Source organism: Nicotiana tabacum, chromosome 22, assembly GCF_000715075.1.
Source record: "Nicotiana tabacum cultivar K326 chromosome 22, ASM71507v2, whole genome shotgun sequence".
NCBI lineage: Eukaryota > Viridiplantae > Streptophyta > Magnoliopsida > Solanales > Solanaceae > Nicotiana > Nicotiana tabacum.
The window spans coordinates 161995223-162021886 of NC_134101.1; the positions used below are offsets into that span (position 1 = coordinate 161995223).

At 34.8% G+C, this 26664-nt stretch overlaps 1 protein-coding gene across 1 annotated transcript; it reads right to left on the reverse strand.

The window, feature by feature from the left end:
* Positions 1-16703: 16703 nt before the first annotated feature.
* On the reverse strand, positions 16704-18697 carry LOC107781817 (putative indole-3-pyruvate monooxygenase YUCCA10). Its single transcript, XM_075245023.1, has 4 exons — positions 17843-18697; positions 17436-17678; positions 17145-17270; positions 16704-17054 (listed from the first exon to the last, which is right to left on the reverse strand). Exons 1-4 carry the CDS (start codon positions 18461-18463, stop codon positions 16887-16889), a joined length of 1158 nt encoding a protein of 385 aa, XP_075101124.1. The 5' UTR covers positions 18464-18697; the 3' UTR covers positions 16704-16886.
* Positions 18698-26664: the final 7967 nt, after the last annotated feature.

The window sequence follows — 26664 nt, forward strand, 5'->3', positions numbered from 1 at the left end:
TATATAAACTTAATTTTCTAATATTTTATTGATGTAATATTAAATTAATTAATATTTATTTAAATTTTATATTTATTAATTTTCAATAAAGACAAACTTTACATTCAAATGTCGAGAAAATAAAGGTTCTAAGTTATTTAGTTTGTAAATATCTTAATAATAAGATCTTAATATTCATACTTATTCACCATTAGTTTCAACATTCGAGATCAAAGTTTCAATAGAAAATGTCTATTTATTATAATTATTTGAACTCAATCTATGAAGTTGGCTCAGGCTGGCCTATGTGGGTAGCCTTGGGTTTAAAGTGAATGCTGGACACAATAGTCAAGCTGTCATTTGCTGCTCTCGAAGATTTGTTTTTCCAAGAAAGCACTGCATATATCTGTTTTCAGTTTGATTCATCGATTAAAGTTGCTGTGGGGAGTCCAAAACTTTTTTGATGTTTTTTTGGACACAAAATACTTTTATTCTGCTAAAAAAAAAGTTACATAAATGAGTAAGACGCAGTACTATACTGCAAACTACATTAACGGAAATGAGTTTGTTAAAGTAAAATGCAGTACTATACTGCGTTTTACTTTAATCTTTTTTTTTGTAATTCGCAGTACCGTACTGCGTTTTACATCAATTTTTTTTGTAATTCGCATTATAATACTGCGTTTTATAAAGTTGTTCGCTGCGTTTTACCTAAAACGTAGTATAATACTGCGAACAGCTTTATAAAACGCAGTCCCTTCTTCTTCTTCCTTGGACCACTGAACGCAGCCCCTTCTTGTTTAAAAATTTCGATTGTTCTAGTCCCCCCTTCCCCACCCCGTGACAAACTTAAAAAAAAAAATTCGGCCCCACCCGTCACCTAAAGAGCAAGGAGTGTAGGTCTCACATACAAGACAAGCTTTGGATTCCTTCTTTCGGGTGCAAAAATTCGATTTCAATCAAATTCAAAAAACTTAAATCAAGGTATTTCGATTGTGTTTATATCGAAACTCGTATAGTACATGCATATTTGTATTGTTTAATGTGTTTCCATGTTAATTTGTGTTATGTTTGTGTTTAAATTTGTATCTTATTTATACCCGGACTAATTTATTAGCTTTGGTACAAAAAATTGTTAAAATTTGATAAATTATTTGTATTGTTAAAAAATTAATATTATTTATTTTGTTTGTTGTTCATATTTGTATTTTATGTTAGTTGTTTTTATATGTAATATTGACCTTTTAGCGTAGTAAAATATAGAGCCTTTTAGTGTAGTAAAATATAGAGCCTTTTAGTGTTGTAAAATATAGAGCCTTTTAGCGTAGAGTCTATGTAGTTTAAGTATGTAGTAACTCCAATTACACTTTACAAAATTAATTATTTAATTTATAACAATAAACTTACAAAAGTAACAAATTAATATATGTTGTAAAATTAACTCAAATATCGAGCCTGGAACCCGTACATAATTATTCAATTCAATTTTAAACATAATTAATTATTTAATTTATTAAGCTAACATGCACAATTCTAAAAATGTTGAAATTAACACACATAATAATTAAGGATAACTCGGTGCTACCGGGCCTCAAATATCGAGCCTGGAACTCATACATAATTATTCAGTCCAATTTTAAACATAATTAATTATTTAATTTATTAAGCTAACAGGCACAATTCTAAAAATATTGAAATTAACACGCATAATAATTAAGGATAATTCGGTGCTACCGGGCCTCAAATATCGAGCCTGGAACCCATACATAATTATTCAGTCCAATTTTAAATATAATTAATTATTTAATTTATTAAGCTAACAGGCACAATTCTAAAAATGTTGAAATTAACACGCATAATAATTAAGGATAACTCGGTGCTACCGAGACTTAAATATCAAGCCTGGAACCCGTACATAATTATTCAGTCCAATTTTAAACATAATTAATTATTTAATTTACTAAGCTAACACACACAATTAATTTTGTTTAAATTATAGTAGACGACATGGTCCTCCGCCTGCGCATCCCGGACCTGCCGAGGATCAGCTACTAGTGTTGCAGACCATAGGTCCTCATTTGTATGGGAGGGACAACTCCCTAGGAGACCTGACGATTTGTGGAGTTCATCGGGGAGCATCCTTTCCATGCCCGCGTAGTCGCGCGTCTACAGGCTACGGGCTTCTATACAAATTTTGAGCTTGGACGGATGCAGCTTGATTAGTCTCTCATCACGGCCTTGGTAGAGCGGTGGCGACCGGATACACACACTTTTCACTTGCCCACTGGAGAGGCCACCATCACGCTGGAGGATGTTCAGGTTTTGTACGGGCTGCGCGTAGATGGACGGGCCGCAGCACTGCCCCAGTGCATTAGATCCATGACGCGTGCACAATTTTTGGATATGATGATGCATTTTACTGGTTATAGACCTCAGGGTGACGCTGGGGGCAGTCGCGTTGCTTTGTCAGCCATTAGAGATCATATGGCGTTTTTGCACCCAGACATTACCGGCGAGACGGAGGATCTCCATATTGAGAGGTACACGCGGTTGGCGCTGCTCCTGCTTTTCGGCTGTGTCTTGTTCCCGAACACTTCGGGGAGTAAAGTGAGTATGCGTTTTCTCTATCATCTTCAGGAGTTGGATGGTTTACCCCAGTACAGTTGGGGTGCTGCTGTTCTCGCATACCTGTATAGGAGCATGTGCCGGGCGAGCATGGGCCCAGCGGTGGACATATGTGGTTTTCTGCCCCTCCTACAGGTGACAACATTTTCGAATACTCTGTTCATTTCTCCGAATTCTATATGGTCGAAATGACTCATAAATTTTACATCAACCTTTTATCTTAGGTTTGGGCCTGACAGTGGATCATGCCGTTGCAGCCACCTCTACCAGCAGTTGCGCCTGGTGAGGCTTATCCGTTTCTCCCTCTAGCTTCTAGGTGGATTCTCCGGCGTGGGAACTACCGAGGGACCGATGCTCATCATAATCTCCTCCTTATCAGGGATGTGCTAGATATGCTGGTGGACGGACAGGTAGATATGTACCTACACTTACTTGTTTAAATTGAGTTGTGTTGCGCATACTCACTTTTATGTTATTATTTGGCAGTTCATCTGGATGCCATACAACGACGAGTTGGTAGCTCAGCTGCCCTTTTATTGCTCAGTCGATCGAATGCTTTGGAGCACCTCCGTCCCGATAATCTTCTTCGATATGGTTGAGTATCATGCCACAGAGCGTGTGCTTCGCCAGTTTCACCGTCCCCAGCCTATACCGAGGGATCCTAGATGGGTGGCTATACACTATCAGCGGGATGACCGTGCCAGGCTGGACGATATATATATGGGATGGCTAGAGCAACAGGTCATTATTTTGGAGGAACACCGAGCTGACCGTATTCCGCCAGCACCTACATTTACCCAGGAGGCCACTATTCATATGTATGCATCATGGTACCGCCGCCACACCCGACTGATTATCGGGAACCCCATTCATGTACTTGGCGAGCGCTACAGACCATACGCCGGGAGACACGAGACACTGGTATGTTTTTTGGCTTATTAATATCGTATAATTGTGATATAGCGTTATTTAATTAATATTTTAAATATTTCACAGGCTATTGGCCATCATCACCTCTACCAGTTGGGACAGGAGATGCAGCAACATACCAACATCCCTACAGTCGTTGACTATGGCCGGCGGGTGGCACAGTTGGCTCGTCGGACCCTATTTCAGGCGAGAGATGCCGCGAGGTTGGACCACGAGGCTCAGTATGCGGCGCCAGAGGACTACCATCAGGGTAGGGGTGTCTCACGAGGCAGGGGTAGGGCACGAGGGAGGGGTGCCCCACGAGGTCGCGGGGGTCGCGGGGGACGGCGAGGAGGTGGTCCCCAGCAAGGGGGCGTTGAGGCACCTGTCGACCCACATGTTGAGGGACATGATGAGGACTTTGGAGTTTTGGCACTTGAAGATGATCAGCCGGGTTATATACCTCGGGAAGATGAGCCTTCCAGCAGCATGCCTTCGTACAACCTTCAGCTATCTCTGCCAACATCGCAGGTCACCCCGTTAGGAGCATTGTCGATCACGGGTACATTCGACGGGGATGTATACCAGTACTTTGCATGCCTATATATCGCAGCTGAGGATCGGCCCACCCGGGACGTGGATGGCGGGCGCAGGTTGAGTTATGCCTCATCCCCGGTGGTTGATGCGGATCTACCACATGCGCATGTATGTTTGTATTACTTTAAAATTTCAATTTGTTTTCTTTTCCTTAATGAGATGCCATTAATTAATTTTTAAGGTTTTTATGAAGGCTTCGTCCCAGCCCATCTTTGAGGCCACTACATGCTTTGATGAGGACACCACAGATGCGGACACCACAGATGCATATATTCAGGAGGCCGACGAGACCACAGTGGGAATATATTTTTTGACTTAACATGTACAATACAAAAATACTTTGTCACCTGCTAAGTTTAGTACTTGTTTTGTAGGTTGTTGACGGCCCGACGACCTATTCTTCTGATCCTGCCAGCTGTTGTGTCGATGATGCTGCACATCCTCACATAAAGAGGCGGCTTGATGATAATGATCCAGATAGTGTACCCGGGCGACAGGGGATGCGACTCAGGCCAGCAGCAACACTGAAGCACACAGGCTGCGGGACTCACTGATTTACTTAGGTTTTTAGTTTGTGTAAATAGTGCATTATGTAAATAATGATAACAATTATCTTTTAACAACATTTTTATCTTAATTGCGTTTGAACAGCAGTTTTACTTAAACAGTACACAAAAAACACAAACATTGCAAACGTAACACAAAAACAAACAGTAGAACTAAAACCATCACTGCACAAAGGATAACTAAAACTAGCTTTTTTCACATGGTTTTCATCTTTTTCAGAACGACAAGACAACTCCATAAAATGCAGTACTATACCACGCTTTATGTATTAAATTTTTCTACAATAAACTAGCTTTTTTCACATAGTTTTCATCTTTTTCAGAACGACAAGACAACTCCATAAAACGCAGTACTATACCCCGCTTTATGTATTAAATTTTTCTGCAATAAACCAGCTTTTTTCACATGGTTTTCATCTTTTTCAAAACGACAAGACAACACCATAAAACGCAGTACTATACCATGCTTTATGTATTAAATTTTTCGCCTACAAATAACGGCATCATTGTAGTTATTTTGTGTGCTCAAAAATTAGTAAAAGCAAATATTTCATTAAAAGTAAGGTTTTTTTTACTAAAAGCAAATAATTCATTAAATGGCTCAACCTCTTCGTCCACCAAAGTGCAACTGTGGAAAAGAATGCTCGATGCAAAATTGTTAGGACGGTGGTGAAGTTGGACGCCGCTACTGGTGCTGTATGAACCAGTTATACAAGGTTCCTGGCGAACCTATTTGTGATTTTGAGGAATGGGTTGATGAACCATGTTATCAGGAATACTACAGAGAACAACTGCAGTTTCTTCATAATTTTTGTTTATGCCAACGAGAAACACAAAGAGAAAGCGATAGAATTATTGTAGAAATGAGGGCGAAACTGAAGGAGGTGGGAGAAGAAAAATGGAAAGCACAATGGAATTGTAAAACACAAAAGGAACGAAAAGAAAAATATAAACGAGAACTTGCAGAGGTGAAGGCGAAACTGAAAGAGGTAGAAAGAGAAAAAGAACGAATGGAAGAACGATTTAAGTGGTTGGAGCGGAGAATAAATGGCAATCGGGACTAAACATTGGCATGTATGTGTTTAGTGCATTTTTCATATTTCATGTATTTTTATTATGTTGTCCTATTATGTTTGTGTTTGTGCTGTAATAATGTTTTATTTACATTTTCCTACAATTAAACAGCTTTTTTTTCACTTATTCCAAATTGTGGAACATAATTTTATTTGATATATATTGCAACATACACAAGTACAAACACGTATTACAAAAAAAAACCAAAATAAAAAACTAGGGATATCCTTGATAGTTGGGTACATTCGACGAACTTGCACCAAGAGTCGGATTACCACCGCCACGCACACCACCTGAAGGACATTTACGACGGTCGTGTCCTGTTTGCGAGCATATGCAACATTTACGCGCATAAACGGTGTCACCAATATCCATTTGGTTCCGTATACGCGTTCTCTTTTGCACTTGCAGCTTGCGCAAATAGTCCTTGTTACATACCATCTTAAAAGGTTCCAGTGGCCAATAATGCTCAGCACCTAATGGTTGCAACTTCCCACTATACGTGTCTACATATGCAGCAACACTGTATTGCCTATCAATATAGTTTGTTGCCCCATATCCAACTTGTTGAAAGCACTTCAACGCATGTGCGCACGACATATGGTAGATGGTCCATTTCCCACATGAACATAACCTTCTATTTTCATTCACCGTCTGTAGATTATTCCCACGATGTCCGCGGATAGCGGTCTTAACTTCAAAAACACCCCATTCATGATCGTACTGAAGAAATGAATGCCACTGTGCTCGCCTCCTGGACCTTTCAAATCTTCTCATGGGTATTGGCATAAATTGAACACCCCTGTCCATCAATGCTGATGCAGCTGCATGCCTTTCAACAAACCTCTCCGCACTCTGTTTGAATGTCATGCGGACCATGGCAGTGACAGGCAGTCCACGGGCAGACTTCAACAAACCGTTGAATGACTCCGACACGTTTGTAGTGAGGGCTCCCCATCGTCTTCCGCCATCAGCATGTAATGTCCACATGTGAAGCTCATGCCCCATCAACCAAGTATAGGCTCGTGGTTCTAATTGCCGGATCACTTCCATGCGCCTCGTGAATTTTCACTACTGGTGCTCAGTTGCAGCCATCCACATTAAGTCATGCAATGCCTTGTCAGGATATTTCTTCTGGAAATTGGCCTTCAGATGACGCACACAGTAACAGTGGTATGCATATGGTTCCTGCCATTCAGGCAAGTGACGTACAGAACTTAAAATACCACTATGCCGATCTGATATTAGACAAATACCTGAACGCTGTTTGACAACGTGCTGCTTCAAGTGGTTCAAAAAAAGTGTCCATGTCTCTTCACTTTCGTTGGCACATATTGCAAAAGCTAGTGGAAATATTTGCCCGTTGGCATCTACTGCAACTGCAATCAAAAGCTTAATATCATACTTGTGAGCACGTTATTTTTGCTTCACGGAAACTACTCCAAAAGAAATCGGAAAAGAAATAAAACAAGTTACCTTCGGGTACAATTTTGAGGATTTGTGTGACATTTTGATAATTGTTTTGTCCGTAAATGCTCGCCTTGCTATAGTTAAAAAATACAAAAAAAAAACACATATTGCATGCATCTAGGAATTAATGGTACATTTAGGAATTAATTAACCATTATTTGGTTTTAAAAGCGAAAATCACAAAAATATGCATTTTTATTCTATTTTTGTTGTCATGGTGATTTTATTAAATGTTTTAATTCGTGTGATAACTGTTGGTAGGTGTTAATTAATATTCGTGTAGTTTAATTTTGGTTTTTAAGAATTTTTGTTTAACTATAAGAAGGAAAGGATCGGATTTGGGCCAAAAATTCAACTGAAATTAGGCCCAAACCAATACAATGACCCAGTCCAAAACCAGGCCTTCCAGGGACGCCCCCAAACGCCGCCGCATTGGGCGTTTGATCTGAGCCGTTCATCTATACTCATCCAACGGTCCACGATCGCGCTCGTAACCCGACCTGCTTACCCGGGTCGACCCAGTCCCTCATTAAAACCAAACGACCCCGTTTCTACACCAAACGACCCCGTCCTGTCCCTCACCAATTAATCCAAGCCGTTGAGATCATTTGATCTAACGGCTCAAATCAATTGCCACGTTCCGTATATAAGCCCCTCATCACACCCCACGCTCCCAAACCAAACCCCCCTTCGCCTACTGTGCACCGTCGTCCCAAACACAAACCCAAACCCCCCGTTCCAAACCCTAGCCGCCATCATACACTCTCACCATAAACCCGGCGGAAACAATGCCAGTGACCACCAAATTAACACCCCTAGTGCACCTCGACCCCCTGGACACGGATCTGCAAACCGTTGGGTTCGAATCAACCTATACCATCTGGAATCTTCTTCTGAAGATTCGAGCCAAACCCTGATCTACACCAACCCACCCCAGATTCACACCAGTCATTACCCTGCCCTCACTCGTGACCAAACCAAGTTTGGTTTGGTCCGAATCTACCCACAAATCCTCAAGCCCCAAATCGGACTGTTCAAACCCTAGAATACAAGAACTTTGGGAATCCGGCCAGTTTAAACGGAGGGTTGGGGTCTAATAGACCTTAATCAAAGTGTTCTTGGTTGAGAACACCTCGATTAAAGTCTGTTCGACCTCAAATGGTCAAATCCAGTTCAAGCCTGGGTCGTTCGTTGTTGAGCTTCCACAGTGAGTTTTCCTTTTCTTTTCTGTTTCTGTTTGAATGATGTTTGTGTTTGTTAGCATGTGTAGTTAGTTTGTTGATTTTACTGATGTTTTCTTTCAATTTTTTTTCCATCTTCGTAAGACCTTTTATTTGGTCGACTATTCTTCTGTTTATGGTTGAATACGTATGGTGATATACATACTTGATTTGATCAGTGTCGTCAAGTGTTCCATTCATGTTGTTCCTCTGTTTTGTGAAAAGTTGTATGAAGCCATTTGGGACCCTGTTCGTATTATTTGTTTAATCGACTGATTGTTCTACGTTATAATTAGTATAGTCAATTAGATAAACGTCGTCGATTAGTTTTATAGGACTGAATGTTCAAATGTCCTGATTCTGATAAGCTTCATATGATTGATCAAACCATTGTTGTTTAGCTGATTGTTTGAAACTATCTGTGAATGGTTTGTAGCTGCAGTACAATAGCTGGAACTCAGTTTAGGATAGTTTGAGTTTGAACTCAGAAGTTCAAAATTTCAGGCTGTTGAAGCAGGGTAAAACAGTAATAACCAAGGGTTAATATGGGTAGTTTGGGGGTGTGAAAAGATCAGAAATGGTTAGTTTAAGTTGGGCTGACAGTAGGGTAGTGAAGTATGATCAAACTAATACAATAGTGGGGAACAAAACTTGGTAGCATGGGATGTTAGTTGAGTATTATAATAGGCCCATACCATTTGAGTAATAATAAAATGAATGGATGGGGGATCAGTTGGATTGTCAGCTGCCCATACCATTTGGGGCACAAAACACCTGATAATGGGAAATAAAGGGGTATGGGCAGAGTTGAGGTCTGAAGGGAACGAGGCAGCGTGGGGCTTGCCTGTATTTTGCCTATAAATAGGCTCATTTAGGGTAGAGTAAGGGGTTAGACATCAGAAATTGAGAGAGGTAGAGTGTTAAAGCTAAAACTTCTACAATAAAGAGTTTTGAGTGTTGAGAGATAAAAAGAAAAAGCAAAAACAAGGCTGGTCCTTCAACCTTTAATGGGTCAGTCCAATTTCAGAATAATATAGAGTAAGAGTGTGCTGGATTTTTTACCATAACAGTCAGAAGCTACTGCTTTTCTGCATCTGTTTCCTTCTCTGCTTAGCTTGTATTTGTTTTGGTGCTGCTGAGCTGCAAACTGGGTCCTTTGCTGGTAGAGCACTATTTCAGTTGAGTCGTTTTTGGTTTTCTGAGTTCACTGGACCTCTGTTTGGCTCAAATCTGTTGCTGTTTTTTTTCTACTGGTTATTATTGGGTTTTTCCTGCTGGGTTTGTTTGGGATTCAAAAATCTGACTGCTGTGTTGCTTGCTGCTGAGTGCTTCCTTTCTGTTACTGCTATTGTTATGTGTGTGTGCTACTGCTGCACTGATCATTCCTCTGCTTCTTTTGCTTTCCCAAATACCAGGTACATCACTGATACACTGATCAATATAGGCTGAAATTTGAAGCATGAATACAAAGAAATGAAGAAGTTGAAGTTATTTTGGAATTCACTTTAGAAATATACTGAACATTAGTTGTATGTATGATGGTTCGCTTTCTCTAATAGAACTATATAGTCAACTGTGATGTAACTGAACCTTTACACATATCATTTAGCTGAAAAACTCTACGAGTTGCTTATAATTAAAAAGGACTAATGTTGTAGTAGCTATGTTCTATTAGTTCATTATTATTTGTCAAGAAGCATGTTAGGTACTCAATAGTTACTTCCTTAAACAAATATTTTTTTTAGTTGGTAGGAATATGGCTTGATTAAGACAAGCAGCACATTATATTTCAGTTCCCCCCCTTAAACGTCAAACATATACCAAATAAGTTAAACATGCCCAAATGGAATAAGGAAGGCCCAGGCCGAGTTTCACGTTATGCACATTGGGCCTGGGCCCATAATATCTAAGCAACAGCCCATATACGTGTTCATGTTTCAGATTTTGCAAATCATATTCGGAACCCGACTATAGCTAACTTGTAAGCATGTAAATAAAGTTGGACCGTTCTTCTTCTTTCATTATTAGAGACAAACTCAATAGAAAACATAACCACTATAGGACGCCCTTTTAAATAAAATAAGACGAGCCTCGCCAAATAAAACACATAGATTGTGGGGCCCTCACAAGATGTATGTGTTGATTACTTAGAACTCGGGATAGGTCGCTTAGCGAACTCCACGGCCTTACCCAAAGATAATAACACGTTAGACTCTTTAGGCACGATTTAATTAATCTTACCTTCTTAAAACTCGGGTGCACATTTATGTGACCCAAATCCAAATCTCAACGAAGTCGAAATGTGTCTCTAATCTCGGGAACATTGATTGTGACGTGGCTCGAGATGCGTTTTCACAACGTTGCAAATTACCCCAATGATAATAATAATAATAATAATAATAATAAATAACGAATGAGACGAGCCTCGACAAACAAGAATACCCAAAGTGCGGGGCCCTCAACGGATAATTATTTCGAGTACTTAGATTCTGGGACGAGCCGTTTAGCAAATTTCACGGCCCCACCCAAAATAATGATACACTAGTCGCTTTAGGCGCGTATTTAATAATGTTATCTTCTTAAACTCGGGTGCACATTTATGTGACCCAAATCCAAATCTCAACAGAGTTGAAATGTGTCAACAACCGCGGGTGCATTGATGTGACGTGGTTCGAGACGTGTTTCCACGATGTTGCAATTCTTGATAAAAAAATAGTAATGATAAAAGCGTTTGAAAGTTAAAACTTGCACATGAGCTCATAATTGTATAAAATCAGATAAACAAGCCGAATATGACAGTTGAGCGACCGTGCTAGAACCACGAAACTCGGGAATGCCTAATACCTTCTCCCGGGTTAACAGAATTCCTTATCCGGATTTCTGGTTCGCGGACTGTAATACATAGTCATTCTTTTCCTCGATTCGGGATTAAATTGGTGACTTGGGACACCCTAAATCTCCCAAGTGGCGACTCTGAAATAAATAAACGAATCCCGTTTCGATTGTCCTTTAATTGGAAAAACTCCTTCACCCCACGCGGGTGCGCAAAAAGGAGGTGTGACAATACTTTCCATAGACATGAGTACCGTCTATGGAAATAACAGGACAACAATGCACAAAACCATCAATTGCTGGTTTAAATGACCAGAACACATAGTTGAAAATATATTCGGGTCTGTCCGGACTCCGCTCACGCCTCCATTCAACAACAGTCCCGGGGTTAAAGTGTTGCAGTGCGGCCATGTACTTGGGCAGATTTGAAAAAGACTTATCCCAGTCGCCATACAAAAGTTCAAAGGCACGTTTGCGACCGAGATATATCTTTCTTTTGGTTATAGTACAACCATACTCCTGGTGGACGGCTGTAATACACTCTTTAATCTTGAACCTAATGGACACTTCCAAATATGGAATCAAGACAAGAGAAATCAAGTCCACATCCAAGTTGAAGTGATTCTCATTGTATGTGTCCATTTCACATCTGTGCTCGCTAATAAATTTACCCACTTTTCACAAACCTGATTTCTTCTTGGTGGCACGCAACATCCAGTGACAACCCATAAAGTCTCTACGGTATACAACCTTGTATTTCTCCTTAGTTGACTCACTTACTGTCATCTCACGGCACTCTCTTATACTGTAGATTTTTACAACCCTAATTAAGCGAGCTTTATCAGGGAAATACATGCCCTTTGTCAGAATAGCTGGTCTAGACTCATCCCACATCACTGACCGAAATTTATCATCATCCCTTGTGAGGGCATCCACGTTCGGCATGCTTGGCAAATTATCAAGTTAGGGAATATTCCGCTCATGAAATGGCACGTGGGACTCGTACACTCTTGGTCTAGCGGGAGGTGGAGGAACATGCTCCCTCGTCAGCTCAGGTTCAACATTCACTTCCTCCTCATCATCACCCTCATCATGGAAGGGTGTGTCATCCCCAGACTCATCCGCATTGTTGTCATAATCACTATCATCTTCCTGACTCTGCGCATCTGCCAAATCACGAGTAAATACGTCGTCTATGGGCAACTGTGTGAGGTTAGGAGCTTCAAGAATCTCGTTTTCACTGCACAAAAATAACAAAATGATAATATACCCAACTAGATAAATACTTTAGATATAGCTATATCACTTTACTTACAAGTCGTACTGTCTTGACGTTTCGTGATGGATATTTGCTTGTTGGTGATGACTCCCAGATGGACCACCGTGGTCCAATACTCCAGAAATACACATATTCCAACTAGGGGCGGGGTCATAATTTGTAAAATTCGTATCCGGACGGTACCCCCTATGAAAAATATGAGTGTTAATACAAATCCAATTAAAACATAAAATAAACATCGCTAAAACACCCACGGAATTGAAGTTTACCAGTCGTCTTGTTGATTATATAAAGTCGAAAAATTATTTTGCAGCTGCTCATTCGCTGGTGGTGACAAGTTTAAATCAAGGCAAGCTCTTTCATCAGCAATTTATCCGGCAAAAACTGCTCCAGAATAACCACCCGATGACTGGGGGTTATCCCTACTATGCATGCCCTCATTATTGGGAACGTCTTCCACCTTGACGTACATTTCCAATAATTTTATTACAATAAATTCCCTGTATTCATCCGGAATCCGCAAAAAAGAGTTTCATCATCCTCGATGTTAAACTCAGAATAATAAGCAAACCCCTACAGAGTCACTGAATACGGAAATCTACCGGTTATTTTAAGGTTAACTGAACGCCACCTCTCATTCATTTTTTACGTAACAACGATACCAATTTATCGTACTCCATAGTAAGCGGCAATTTAATATGACATTGTGGAGGTGAGCTATACTTCACAGAGTTATTCTCCAACACAACCTCACCCCCCAATATAGTGAAACCCTTATTTTTGCCACTTCAGACATTGTAAAAAAATGATTGATAAGAAGAAGAAGAGAAGTATGAACGTAAGTTTGAAGATTGAATGAATTTTCATAAAATTGAAACGCCTTTAAATAAGGCAAGTCCGAATGTAAAACACAGTACAATACTACGTTTTATGTATTGAATTATTGTTATGTCAGTTCATTATTGGTGGGACAAAAATCAGAGTAAAATGCAGTATAATACTGCGAACAACTTTATAAAATGCAGTATTATACTGCGAATTACAAAAAAAAATGATGTAAAACGCAGTACGGTACTGCGAATTACAAAACAAAATAAAAAATAAAGGAAAACGCAGTATGGTACTGCGTTTTACTTTAACAGACTAATTTCCGTTAACGTAGTTCGCAGTATATTACTGCGTTTTACTCATTTATGTAACTTTTTTTTAAGCAGTATAAAAGTGATTTTTGTCCAAAAAAATATCAAAAGCGTTTTGGACTCTTGCTGTGGGTTCATGAGTAGTAAACGTGTACATTTGGTCGGTTCGCTCTATTTTGAATTAATTCGGTTTGGTTCGGTTTGGTTCAATCTATTTTGAATTAATTCGGTTTGCTTTACAAGATTTTTTAGTACATAAATAAATGTATGATACCCAAACTAAAAATGTTTGGTCCTTTCAAGGAAAAAATATTAGTAATTAGATAAAAAAAAGAAAAATGATTAAAGATATAGGAAAAAAATTGAGATCTAGAACAAGAAAACATAAGCAATATACTTTTGTAATATAAATAACTAATAAAATAAGATTGAACAGAGAGAAAAAATACAAAGATGGAAATAAAAGAAATTAAGAAAAACAATCTGGAAAGAGGGAAAACAGAAAAGTAAAATTGGCTTTGCATTATGTGTGAGCTGCTCTTGGTCGATTCGCTCTATTTTGAATTAATTCAGTTCGATTCGTTCTATTTTGAATTAATTCGGTTAGCTTTACAAAAAATTTTAGTACATAAATAAATACATGATACCCAAACTAAAAATATTTGGTTCTTTCAAGGAAAAAATATTAGTAATTAGATAAAAAAAATGATTAAGGATATAGGAAAAAAAATTGAGATCTAGAACAAGAAAACATAAGCAATATACTTTTGTAATATAAACAACTAATAAAATAAGATTGAACAGAGAGAAAAAATACAAAGATGGAAATAAAAGAAATTAAGAGCTTGTTTGGAAAGCCACCTTGGAAATGGATTTGGGTGTAATTACACAGTTTGGCATGTTTGTTTGGTCAAGTAATTACTTGGTCAACCTGAAATTGGATGTAATTGGAGGGGTGTAATTACACTCTCCAATTCTCAAGGGGGATGTGAGAATTGATGGTAATTACACTGTATAATTACAATGTTACCTTTTAGTTTCTTTCCTTTTTATTTTTATTTTAATTTATTTTCTTTATAACTTTTTATTTCTATTATTTTAATTTTTTAGTTTTATTTTTATTTTTTAATTTGTTTTGAAATTTTAAAATATATTTTTTCTTCGTACATTATTTATCTTTTATTTCTATATCTTTACTTCTCGTGATTCCATGTAATTGCTTACTATATTTTACTTTTTATTTATTTTATTATTGTATTTTTTTAAATTATACCTCCTAATATTAGAAATAATGAGTCATTAGTAAACTTGGCATATAATGAGTGATGCAATTAAAGTGAAATTTCATTGTTGAATGTGGTTATAAACTTATCATGTTTCCTAATTATTAAGTTGCACTGGAACTTACTATTATTATACTGAAATTTGACATATGTTAAACCATTTTTTTTTTTGAATTTTGAAATTGTATTATATTCATAATTCAAATTTACTTATTTTAGTACTATTGGCTCACATTGCATGCTGTTCATTTTTTGGGTGTAATTAAGAGCTTGTTTGGAAAGCCACCTTGGAAATGGATTTGGGTGTAATTACACAGTTTGGCATGTTTGTTTGGTCAAGTAATTACTTGGTCAACCTGAAATTGGATGTAATTGGAGGGGTGTAATTACACTCTCCAATTCTCAAGGGGGATGTGAGAATTGATGGTAATTACACTGTATAATTACAATGTTACCTTTTAGTTTCTTTCCTTTTTATTTTTATTTTAATTTATTTTCTTTATAACTTTTTATTTCTATTATTTTAATTTTTTAGTTTTATTTTTATTTTTTAATTTGTTTTGAAATTTTAAAATATATTTTTTCTTCGTACATTATTTATCTTTTATTTCTATATCTTTACTTCTCGTGATTCCATGTAATTGCTTACTATATTTTACTTTTTATTTATTTTATTATTGTATTTTTTTAAATTATACCTCCTAATATTAGAAATAATGAGTCATTAGTAAACTTGGCATATAATGAGTGATGCAATTAAAGTGAAATTTCATTGTTGAATGTGGTTATAAACTTATCATGTTTCCTAATTATTAAGTTGCACTGGAACTTACTATTATTATACTGAAATTTGACATATGTTAAACCATTTTTTTTTTTGAATTTTGAAATTGTATTATATTCATAATTCAAATTTACTTATTTTAGTACTATTGGCTCACATTGCATGCTGTTCATTTTTTAATAGAATTGATAGATTAGTTTTGTCAAACATTTGAATAATGTTATGACATTATATTTGTAAATATTAATTTATTTTATCAAACATGAATTTCATGATGTTCTTACAAAATGTATATTTTTTATTTTTGTAAGTATCTAAACCAAATATTATTAATTTAAAAAATTTATATAAATTATTTTTACAATATTAGTTATAAGTATATGATTACAAAATTAATGTATAGGCATATATTTATTATATACATCTTAAATACAAAATATAATATCATTTATACTTATAAAAATTTATAGGCATATATTTATTATATTAACTTTTAAGTTTTGATAATTACTTAATTTGAAATTTAATCTAACTGTGTAATTACACTTGTGCAATCAAACAGTAAACTTGTAATAAAACAGACTCTAAGAAAAACAATCTGGAAAGAGGGAAAACAGAAAAGTAAAATTGGCTTTGCATTATGCGTTAAGTGTGGGTCGATCTTGGGCCTTGAATGTGGCTAGAAGCAGCTTGACCATGGCACCTAAAGCCACATTGGGAATTAGGGTGCCACTCTTTCATTATATATGTTTCTTACGTAAATTACTAGTGACACACATGAAATTTTATCCGAGCGACCGTGTGGCATACCACCCCTCTCCACTACATAGATTCGCCCCTGATACGTGAAGCACGGGCTTTATGCCACCATCATGTTCTCATATATATATATATATATATATATATATATATATATAATATTGATGCGGCGAAGAAATTCTATGTATAGAGACAAAAATATATATATGTTCCTGATGACATTACATAGAGACTATACATCTCATATTTTAATTAATTTAACTAACCAACAATCACATCCGATGGACCCCTTGATACTATTATTATTATTATACTAATACATGGAATTAAAGCATTTCAATTAAAACCTTGCACTCAACAAGAGTCTATATTATGAGAGAAGAGAGTTGATATGTGTGGCTATGCTTTGGGCATCAAATGCAATCCCATAAAGTCCTCTCCTAGATAGCCCCACACAGTAGAGTCCCTTCTTCCCCTTCCAGTGATCTGGAAATGCTGGTTTTGGAAGTCCATCTTCATTCAAAAGATAATCATCTCCCTACACAAAGATCGAGTCATCTGTAACACTAGAAAAATAGATTAAAAAGACAAGAGACAGGACAAAAGTTTTCCAAAAAATTAAATATACCTGAAGCCAGTTGTGAGTAGTTCTCTTGAAGCCAGTAGCAAAAACGATAACATCAAAGGGATGAGATTTACCATTCTCAAACACAACATCATTTCCTCCTGCTACGCGTGTCATTGCAGGTAACACCTGTCACCATCATTTTTTATGCATGTCAGAGTATATATATACTTGCTTTTCTTTAAAGTCAAAGTTTACTTTTCTTTAAAGCTTTCAAAAATTAAAGAAAACTATATAAATATATGCATGAAACATATCGATTACTTGCATCAGAGTTCTGTTCTTATTAATTACCTGGATTTCACCAGACTTGATTTTTTGATGTGTCCCCACGTCAAAGACTGGGTACTTACCATACTTTAGTTTAGAAGCAAAGGGTCCCTCTTTTGGCCTTTTCACCCCATAATACTTGCTTATTTCTCCATACTTTACCTTGCTTAACATCACCATTATTAAGTCCACCAGCTTGTATGGAACGCTATACTTCAATAACATCACTAGCCCCAAATATGCCATCTCTCTTGATATTAAGTGTATCTGTTTAAAAAAAAAAAATCAAGACTTAGCTTATTCAAAAGATGAGATATCTTGCTATAACAGATTAATTATCTAAAAATAACCATCAAAATCAAAGTAATTATCCATAATATAAGTGGATTTGAAATTTAGAAAATATAACAGATTAAACATTAATTAATTACCTGGCTTCGAACGATAATGGAAGTTTTTGCTCCATGGTTAGCAAGATCAAGTGCAATTTCCATGCCAGAATTTCCACAACCAACAACCAAAACACGTTTACCCTTAAATTTCTCTCCATTTTTGTATTTAGTAGTATGAATGGCCTCTCCTGCAAAATTTTCCAAACCAGGGACCTGAGGAATAAAAGGGTAACTAGCTTCTCCAGTTGCCACCACAAGAAACTTGCTAAAATACTCCTCCACATCACCAGAATTTCCATTTCTAACCTTAACATTCCATTTTCTTGTGGATTCTTCAAAAAAAGCAGACTCAACTGTTCTTTTGTACAAAGGAGAGATATTAAAATGGGAAACATAGTCATCCAAGTATTGAATGAACTCTTTTTTGGGTATATAAGTAGGAGAAGAAGAGGGAAATGGAATGTGAGGAAGTTGACAGAATTGTTTATCCAAATGAAGGTGAAGTCTATCATAGGAATATTTTTTCCACATAGAACCATAACAATCATCTTTTTCAAGAACAAGGTAAGGGACAGATTTTTTTTTAAGACATGCAGCTGTGGCTAAACCAGCAGGGCCAGCACCAACAATGATGACTTTAGGTTCTTGAATTGTTGCCATGGCTCAATAATTCACAAAGGAATGAAAGAAATTTTGTTGGGTTGTTGTTGGGATTGATTTAGAGAGAAAAGATGATGGATTTATATACAAGGAAGTTAACTAGCTGACAAACTTTTGACAATAGGAGTAATATTTTCTATTTTTGAGTAACTCATTTATGGTGACTTCAATCCTTCTTTTATTTTTCTTTTCCTTTATTTGTTTTCTTACTTAATTTGGTGGATTACGGGTTAATCATAATCTAATTGTATTGTTTGACCATGACTTTTTTTTTTTTTTTTTTTTTTTTTTTTTTGGTATTCTCAAGACTTATAAGTAGTAAACATTTTTCATAGTATGATATACTTTTGCACTAGATAACATACTTTTGCACTATCATTTTAACATATTATCTCACTTTTTTTTATGAACAATTAGCATAAAAAAATAATCTTAAATGTTATGCACGGTAATATATAGTAGATTTTTACACTATTAAATTGATTCAAATAATAGGTGAGTATTCATAGTAAATCATATATGGTAATCTGAAAAATGGACTAATAACATGCTATTACATGGTAAGCTGAATTAATGGTATGAAATAAATTTTTTAACTGTCAATACACAACTTAAATCGTTACGTTATCGATATCCATAGAAGTTAAATTCTCTTCTTTTTGTTGTTGTTTAGTTTGAGTTGATTTACTAAAAAAAGAATATTAATAAATGTTTTTTTATGCTCATGACTGATATATACCCGTAATCTGAAATATCAACTAATTTTGCAAAGATTTATGGCATAACCACTCACCTAAAATAATATTACTTATAGTAAATGTTGTTAGAAAATGTTTGCTATAGTGAATTATTTACTTTCTCCATTAAAAGTAATTAAAACATAAAAATTCCCTTTTAGATTTTGATTGCCTACCATATTGAACTTTGACCATAATATTCAGATTAAACCATATAGTATGGTTGTAAAAAGAAAAAAAACTTAACCTCGGACTTTTAGTAGTTGTCCTGGTTCTCTTTTTCACCGGAATTTGACAAAAGTCCATTGATATATATATATAGAGAACACCTAACATATATTGTTTTTCTTGTTGGACTTAATTAGATCACTGAACAAAAGTAAAATAGTTGAGGCATGTCAGATCATTGGAGATCAAAATGAGATTGACTCAAACAGGACAACATGCTACAAAATTATAAATTTTTACCATGCAATTTAGTGCCTGCAAATTAAATATTTGGTAGTTAAGTAGTTGAAAAGTCACAACCTTAATGAAGAGTAAGTTTTATATACGCCTTCTAAAATTAGAAAATTAATTTTCGGGTTCCTAATTAATTGCAACGGTTGAATTGCATTGAATGGATTGGAACAGTTTCATTGGATTCAACGGAAAGTCGTCTCTTTTGGATTTCTAAACATAAATAACATTAAATTTAATAAAATGAAAAAAATGAGAGAAAAGTTAAAAAAAAAGAGAAAAAAGATAAGTGAGTTTCTTGGACAAAGAGAGGTGTCACCTCAGCTTTTCAATTCCCTCTTTTATATATATATATAGATATATATAGATTTCTTGCCAGGTTCTATTACAACAATGACAAGAAATTCTAAAATTTCTACTTCGAGATCTTCTTTTCATGTTAGATTGATTCTAATACATAATTCATTGATCACCTGTATTTTTTAATCTATATTTAATTTTAATTGAAGTGTATAATAATAATACTATGTTTCTCTCTCGACTCTATCTTGATGAAAAAATATTTGTAGAGTTTATTATCAGACACTTGTATTTATTCATGTTCAATTTACCATGCGAATTCATCAAAATTGAATCATAAAAGGGAAGCATAAGTATGAAAACATTTTCAATACCAAACACATCTCTCTCCTAATGATTTTAGGCTGCATAATTAGAGGTAGCTGTGCCAAAGCTAGGACAAGTTAGCTATAGTAGAAGGATCCTTTGGATTACTTAGGATAAAATTTATCCAATGTCTGGTACACTTTCAACCTTTCGGTTTCTGGCTCTGGGTTAGCAGAAATAATCAAGATAACATTTTTATTTTTTATTTTTTACGTTTGGTAAGTACTTTTGCTTGTTTGATAGTATGTTTTTTTATTGCTCTCTTATTTTCTCCCCTTTTTAATTACGTCTTTTTTTCCTCAAAAGTTTTTAACTTGAAAAGAGTTTATATAAAACTTTTCGGAGAAATTATTTTAGTGAATGCCAGTGGTAGTTAATTATATTAAAAGAAAAAAAATGAGTGATAAACATGTCATGAATCTTAATTTGTATGTACTCTAAAATTGTTATAATTTGCCCTTCTACGAATTGTGTTGGGCTGGATTAGATTGGATCAAACATTAAAAAATGAAGAGGATGACCTAAGTTCGTTATTTTAAAAAGGGAAATTTTCGTTCATATACTATATAAGAAACTATATTACCAAATATGTTCATAGTTTGCATATTACCCTTTATGCTAACAGTATTTCTACAAAATATAGACCATGCATTAAATAAGGAATCATTGTAGCTGTAGGCTTCCTTATTTAGGCGCGCAAAAATTGAGGGATTAAATATTCTTCCAGATCTTCCAAACGCAAATCACGCACATTAATCTTCTTCGTCAGTTTCGTTTCAAATTTAGCGTCTCTACATCAAACACATTATTCTTCTACAATTCAAAAACGAATTGATTATTCTTCTACAATTCAAAAACGAATGGATTATTCTTCTACAATTCACAAATCAAAAACGACTAAATTTTCTACAATTCTTCTACATCAAATGCAATTATGTCCAAATTTCAGTTATACAAAGCAAAGGAAAAGAGAGCAGCAATTCCACCATTGACAGCCATTAAAAAGCTTTGAAGCTTTGAATTCAAATTTGAGTTTTCAAAAATCATTATTTGTTTGGATTGGGTGTTGTTGCAAATAATTGGGAATATGGTTTGGAGTTTATATCTCAATTTTAAGGAGTTTTGGTGAAGATTAGACTTGGTTTTAGCTGAATTTCGGATTGAAACTCAAAGAAGAAGAAGAAGACATTACATACATTATATTACAGAAATTGTAGAAAAATTGTAGTTAAATTGTAGAAAAATTATATTCTGTTGTTTATTTATTTTTCTTTTATCCATTTAACTATTGTATGAAAGTTGAACAACATTGTATAAAAATTATATTTAAGTGGTATTATATTATAGTTGTAAATAATTTAGTAGAAATAATGTACGAAAATTGTAGATAATTTGTAGATAAGTTGCATAATATATAATTAGTTATATGAAAATTGTTTTTAGTATGTATAAATCAGATACAAAATATACAAAAGACATATTGTATAAAATTTGTATGTAAATTTTATGTTATTGTAGTTCTATTTCACTGGGTGGAAATAATATGTGAAAGTTGTAGAAAATTGTAGATAAGTTGTATTCCTCTATAACGGGAGATGTTGACATATCAAGTAACTTTAGTGTTCCAGACGAACATGCATGAAAATAAAGATAAATTCTGTTATGAACAGTTTGTAGATAATTTGTAGAAATATTGAAATTCTGTATTTTCATATTAATTTTTCAAATGATATGTAGTTTTGTTATAGATTAAATGTCGAAAACAAGCCATTGTGAGTCTTATTTGACTCATTCCTCACATTCAACCTATTCTACAAATTCACGTCTCTTTAAATACAATACAATCATACTTTCTTGAATTTAAAGGTATAGCAATATATATAACTTAAAAAACATCTTCTCCTCTACATAAGTTGGCTCCAAAACAGACGAAGTGGAATAACAAGCTCCCATCAAAACTTTTAACACAAAAACACAAAAGCTCAAAAATAAATTAACAACAGTCTATAATTTTTCTACAGTTTATCTACAATTGTTGCACGTCTTCTTCTTTTTCTTCTTCTTCTTCTTCTTCTTCGAGTTTCAATCTGAAATTCAACCAAAATCAAGTCTAATCTTCACCAAAACCTCTCAAAATTGGGATATAAACTCCAAATCATATTCCCAATTATTTACAACAACACCCAATCCAAATAAATAATGATTTTTGAAAACCCAAATTTGAATTCAAAGGTTCAAAGCTTTTTAATGGCTGTCAATGGTGGAATTGCTGCTCTCTTTTCCTTCCCTCTTATATTACTGAAGGAACCCCGAAATCATAACCATCAAAAGGTATTGTTGTGTATGAACTTTGAAGATTTGACTTCAATTTTAACTGGTTGTAGAAGAAAAAACCTTGATTTTGGACGTTAATGGTAAAGGGTTTCATTTTTTTTTTTTGGTTTTAGCAGAGGGAATAATGGTTTGAAACGTGGGCGTGTGGTGATACGTGGGTGAGGGTGTGGGGTTGGGAGAGAGAAACGTGGGGAGAAGGGGGGGGGGGATTTGGAGGACTATACGGTACCATAAATTTAGGAGTGATATAAGGTATAATTAATGTACAATTAAAACACCTTATGATATAGAATTGATAATTAAGTATACTAAATGTAATTATATCAAACCTTAAACATTGAGGGTAATATAGTTTCTTATATTGCAAAGGAATGTAAAAATTCCTTTTAAAAAAGGATGATTAGTTATTTTCATGAAGGGCCGAGTGAAAATAGGAATTACATTGAAAATCAATGCAATCGACAAAACAAGTCGAACCTATAATAAATACCTCTTTTTTCATATTCTTCCATTACTTTTTCGGGTTCGATCTTTTATTGAAGCAGAAAGTTGATGTGATACTTTAAATAATACTTAAAACTGTAGCATACTCAAGTAGCTGTTGATACTTTAAATAATATAACTTTAACATATTCAAGTAGCTAGTTGTCCGTCATTGCTTGCACGTTCAAAATAAGAACTTAGAAAAAAATATTCTTGATGTGAAATCACAGCCAAATCAGGTATACGTGAAATTGTATCGTAACACATCATATTATATTATAAGTGTGAAGTCCTTTAGTGTGAAACTAAATTACCTAAATAACCTTTAAAAATTGAATGACCATTTTACCCTTAAGTTAAATACTACTACTACAATACTATTATACCAGAAAGAAGTCCTTTAGTGTGGAATTAAATTACCTAAATAATCTTCAAAAGTTGAATGACCATTTTACCGTTAAATTAAATACTACTCCTATAATATTATTATACCAGAAAGAATGCACTTTTTAATAAGTATTAAATTTGTAAGGGAATGTTTTAAGAATTTATCATGATGCCATATCTTAAATCTTTTTGTTTTTCAAACTTAAACCTTTTGAGTTTCATATGTGTATCAACGTAAAATAGTGAGTCATTAATTTCCTAAGGTTGGTGCACTAAGTAAGAGTAACGAATTTCAGCCAAATATCAGATTATTGGCAGTCAAAAGTGAGTAGGTCCTAAACTTAAAACTTAAACTATGCAAATGCTATCTATTAAAAATTGAGTGGCCATCTTGCCCTTCCAAAATAAAATAAAATTGAGCCTTATGTTAATGTTAATCTCAACTACATTGAATCGAGTAAATGAGAATGTGTTTCATCTACCAAAATGTGTTTCATTTTGATGTGTAGATTTGCTTATTTTTTGCTTAATAAATGGGGAGGACTGTTTAGACTACCAGTAATTATTGCAGATTCAAAATGTAAAAATAGTCCTTTGAAATTCCCCCTGTAATAACATATATCGTCTTAGACTTTTCATATATTCTATTGCACACATCAAAATGTCAAATCACTTTAGCGTTTTTCTCTTCTTTTTATCAGAAATTCCTAAATTTCCATATAAGTATAGTCTCTTTTCAATTGTCTTATTTTGTTCAGTACCATCCCAACATGTAAATTTATTTCTTTTCCCATTAGAATTCTTTTTTCATGGAGAAAGAAAGTATTCTGCTGCTTTACCCATGAACTCAAAGTGCAAGTGTTCACAATTACAAACTGCAAGCAAACATTGAAGGATAGATCAATAAATACCTTCACAATTTTTTTTTGAAATGTTAACCTTCATAGCAATTGGCTGGTTATAGAAAGAGCGCGGAGACGAGAAACACGTCCACCGTTGACAAAGAACGAATAAAGCTAATCATTTTGATTATTTTACTTTTGCAACACTATGGAGAAGACAAATCGAGTGGTTGATTTCTCTTTTTCGCCTTTATATCAAGAAGAAAGTGGAGATAAAATCGGGTTTTACTTTCTAAACTTATTCTTTAATTTCCTATCCTTATAAATTTAATTTTTAGATTATATATAAGTAATTTATAACTATAAATAAACATTACGCAGATATTGATATGGGATATACGTGCAATGCACGTGCCCAAATACTAGTATATCTATTTACTGGAATATAGTATAATCAGAGGCGGATCCATGATTTAAAGTTTATGGGTTCCAACCATAATCTCAAATTAATATGCAATACTAACTGAGTTCACAATTAAATATTTACAAATATTTAATAAATTTCTTAAATATAAATACAGGTATACGTAAGAGTTATTGGGCTCCCAGGAACCCATATTCAATGCTCTAGGTCCGCCACTGAGTATAACATGTGATTTTCACAGAACATAAAGGAAAAAACTCTTATGCCTGCAGAAATATGATATATGGATATATCAATTCTAGCAATTTTCAAATAGATTAGGATCGCTAGATGGCTGAAATGTAATCGGTATGTAGTGGGATCGTATTAGATAAAAAGTATGTTATTATTTTAGATATAATCAATTTGATGAATTTTTCCTAAAGGTAGACATCAAATTAGTGCTAGTTCACCTCAAACTAGTGCTAGTTGAGAGAGTTACTTCGAAAACAAAAAAATAAAATTATCGCAATATAACACCAAAGAAAATGAAAAAACAAAGAAGTATAATACCTGGGAATCCCTGAACTTGGCACCATTTATTCAGTCATACTTGAACTAATTGTAGTCCTAATTACTCCTTGGCAGTGACAAAGAGTTTGTATGCACTATCTTTTAGGCATGCCGGAGTGAAAAGAAAAAGAACTCCCATGTGTATTTATGTACAGTACTATTTAATTATTTGATTAATAAAGGGGGCAAAATGAACTCCCATGCCTGATAAATGCAGAGGGCGAAGATGGATAGACATTATAGCAGCCATAGAATTCATTAATCAGTTCTTTAATGAAATGAAATAAAGCCCAACGCCATGTACAGTGCCTCTTTTATCACTACACGATCTCATCGATCCCATACTCAGCATGCGCAGGCTTTATCTCTCATTACTTAATTCATTTAAAAAATGATTAGACATTCATTATATAGCAGCCATATTCTTCGGTTGTTCTTGTATATATAACTGTGCTACTCCATTCGATACATATATCGGTGTTATGTTTCATATCTACACAAATACACAGAAGGATGCTCAATTAATCTATTTGTATATTAATAAAATTACATGCACATGAGGCAGAATAGCATGTGTCGTCTGGAGCTTTCAGCCTGGCAAATATTTTGTGAGTTTTCTTCCTCAGTCGTTGAAGAGCACCAATCACTTGTTTAGAGTTTAGATTTAAACTTCTTCAGGATTCGATCGCCTCACATCAATAATCCAACTCTATGTAGTTTTAAATTAAATAAGTTGTTTGATACATATAGATTATAGGCTATAGCTCCTACCAGTAGCTAATTAACTTACCATGTGCAGCCATTAGTACATTGATTAATCCGGCAATAAGGGGTAAAACGGTTTCAACTAAGAAATATATTCTCCGTTTCCAGACTTCTAATTAATGATAGATAAATCTCAATCATTTCATCACATCACACTTGTTGGTGTTATTCTTAATGATTCACAATGACCAATAGAACGCTTAGTTGGGTGTTTCCTAATTCAACGACTCATTGAATATCTCCATCTATTTAATCTTGTGGTTACGTCATGGAGCTAAAACTGTGGTCTGTATTGATCTGTATTAAGTATGAAATCATAGACGTGCGTGTACTTGTCCTGTCCGCCGCTTTTACCGTTGTGTTTTTTTTTTCTTCCTGTTTTAAGTAGCGATTCTGAAGTTAGTGTTAAGCCAAAAAATTAATCCCTAATAGAAATGACTTTAGGATGTGTCTAATCTTTTTCTTTCAATTTGTACAGAAGAGATTATATAGTATATGCAGCACAAGATGTATTTCTTGCTGTGTCTAATATTTTTTACTCACACTTGTATT

Bases quoted from the DNA above. Each gene is read 5' to 3' on its own strand.
- LOC107781817 (XM_075245023.1), bottom strand. From the start codon at position 18,463: ATGGCAACAATTCAAGAACCTAAAGTCATCATTGTTGGTGCTGGCCCT. The intron at 17,271-17,435 runs GTAATTAATAAG...TGATGGTGACAG, and splicing joins TCAAGTCTGGTGAAATCCAG to GTGTTACCTGCAATGACACG. The intron at 17,055-17,144 runs GTATATTTAATT...ATCTTTGTGTAG, and splicing joins CTACTCACAACTGGCTTCAG to GGAGATGATTATCTTTTGAA.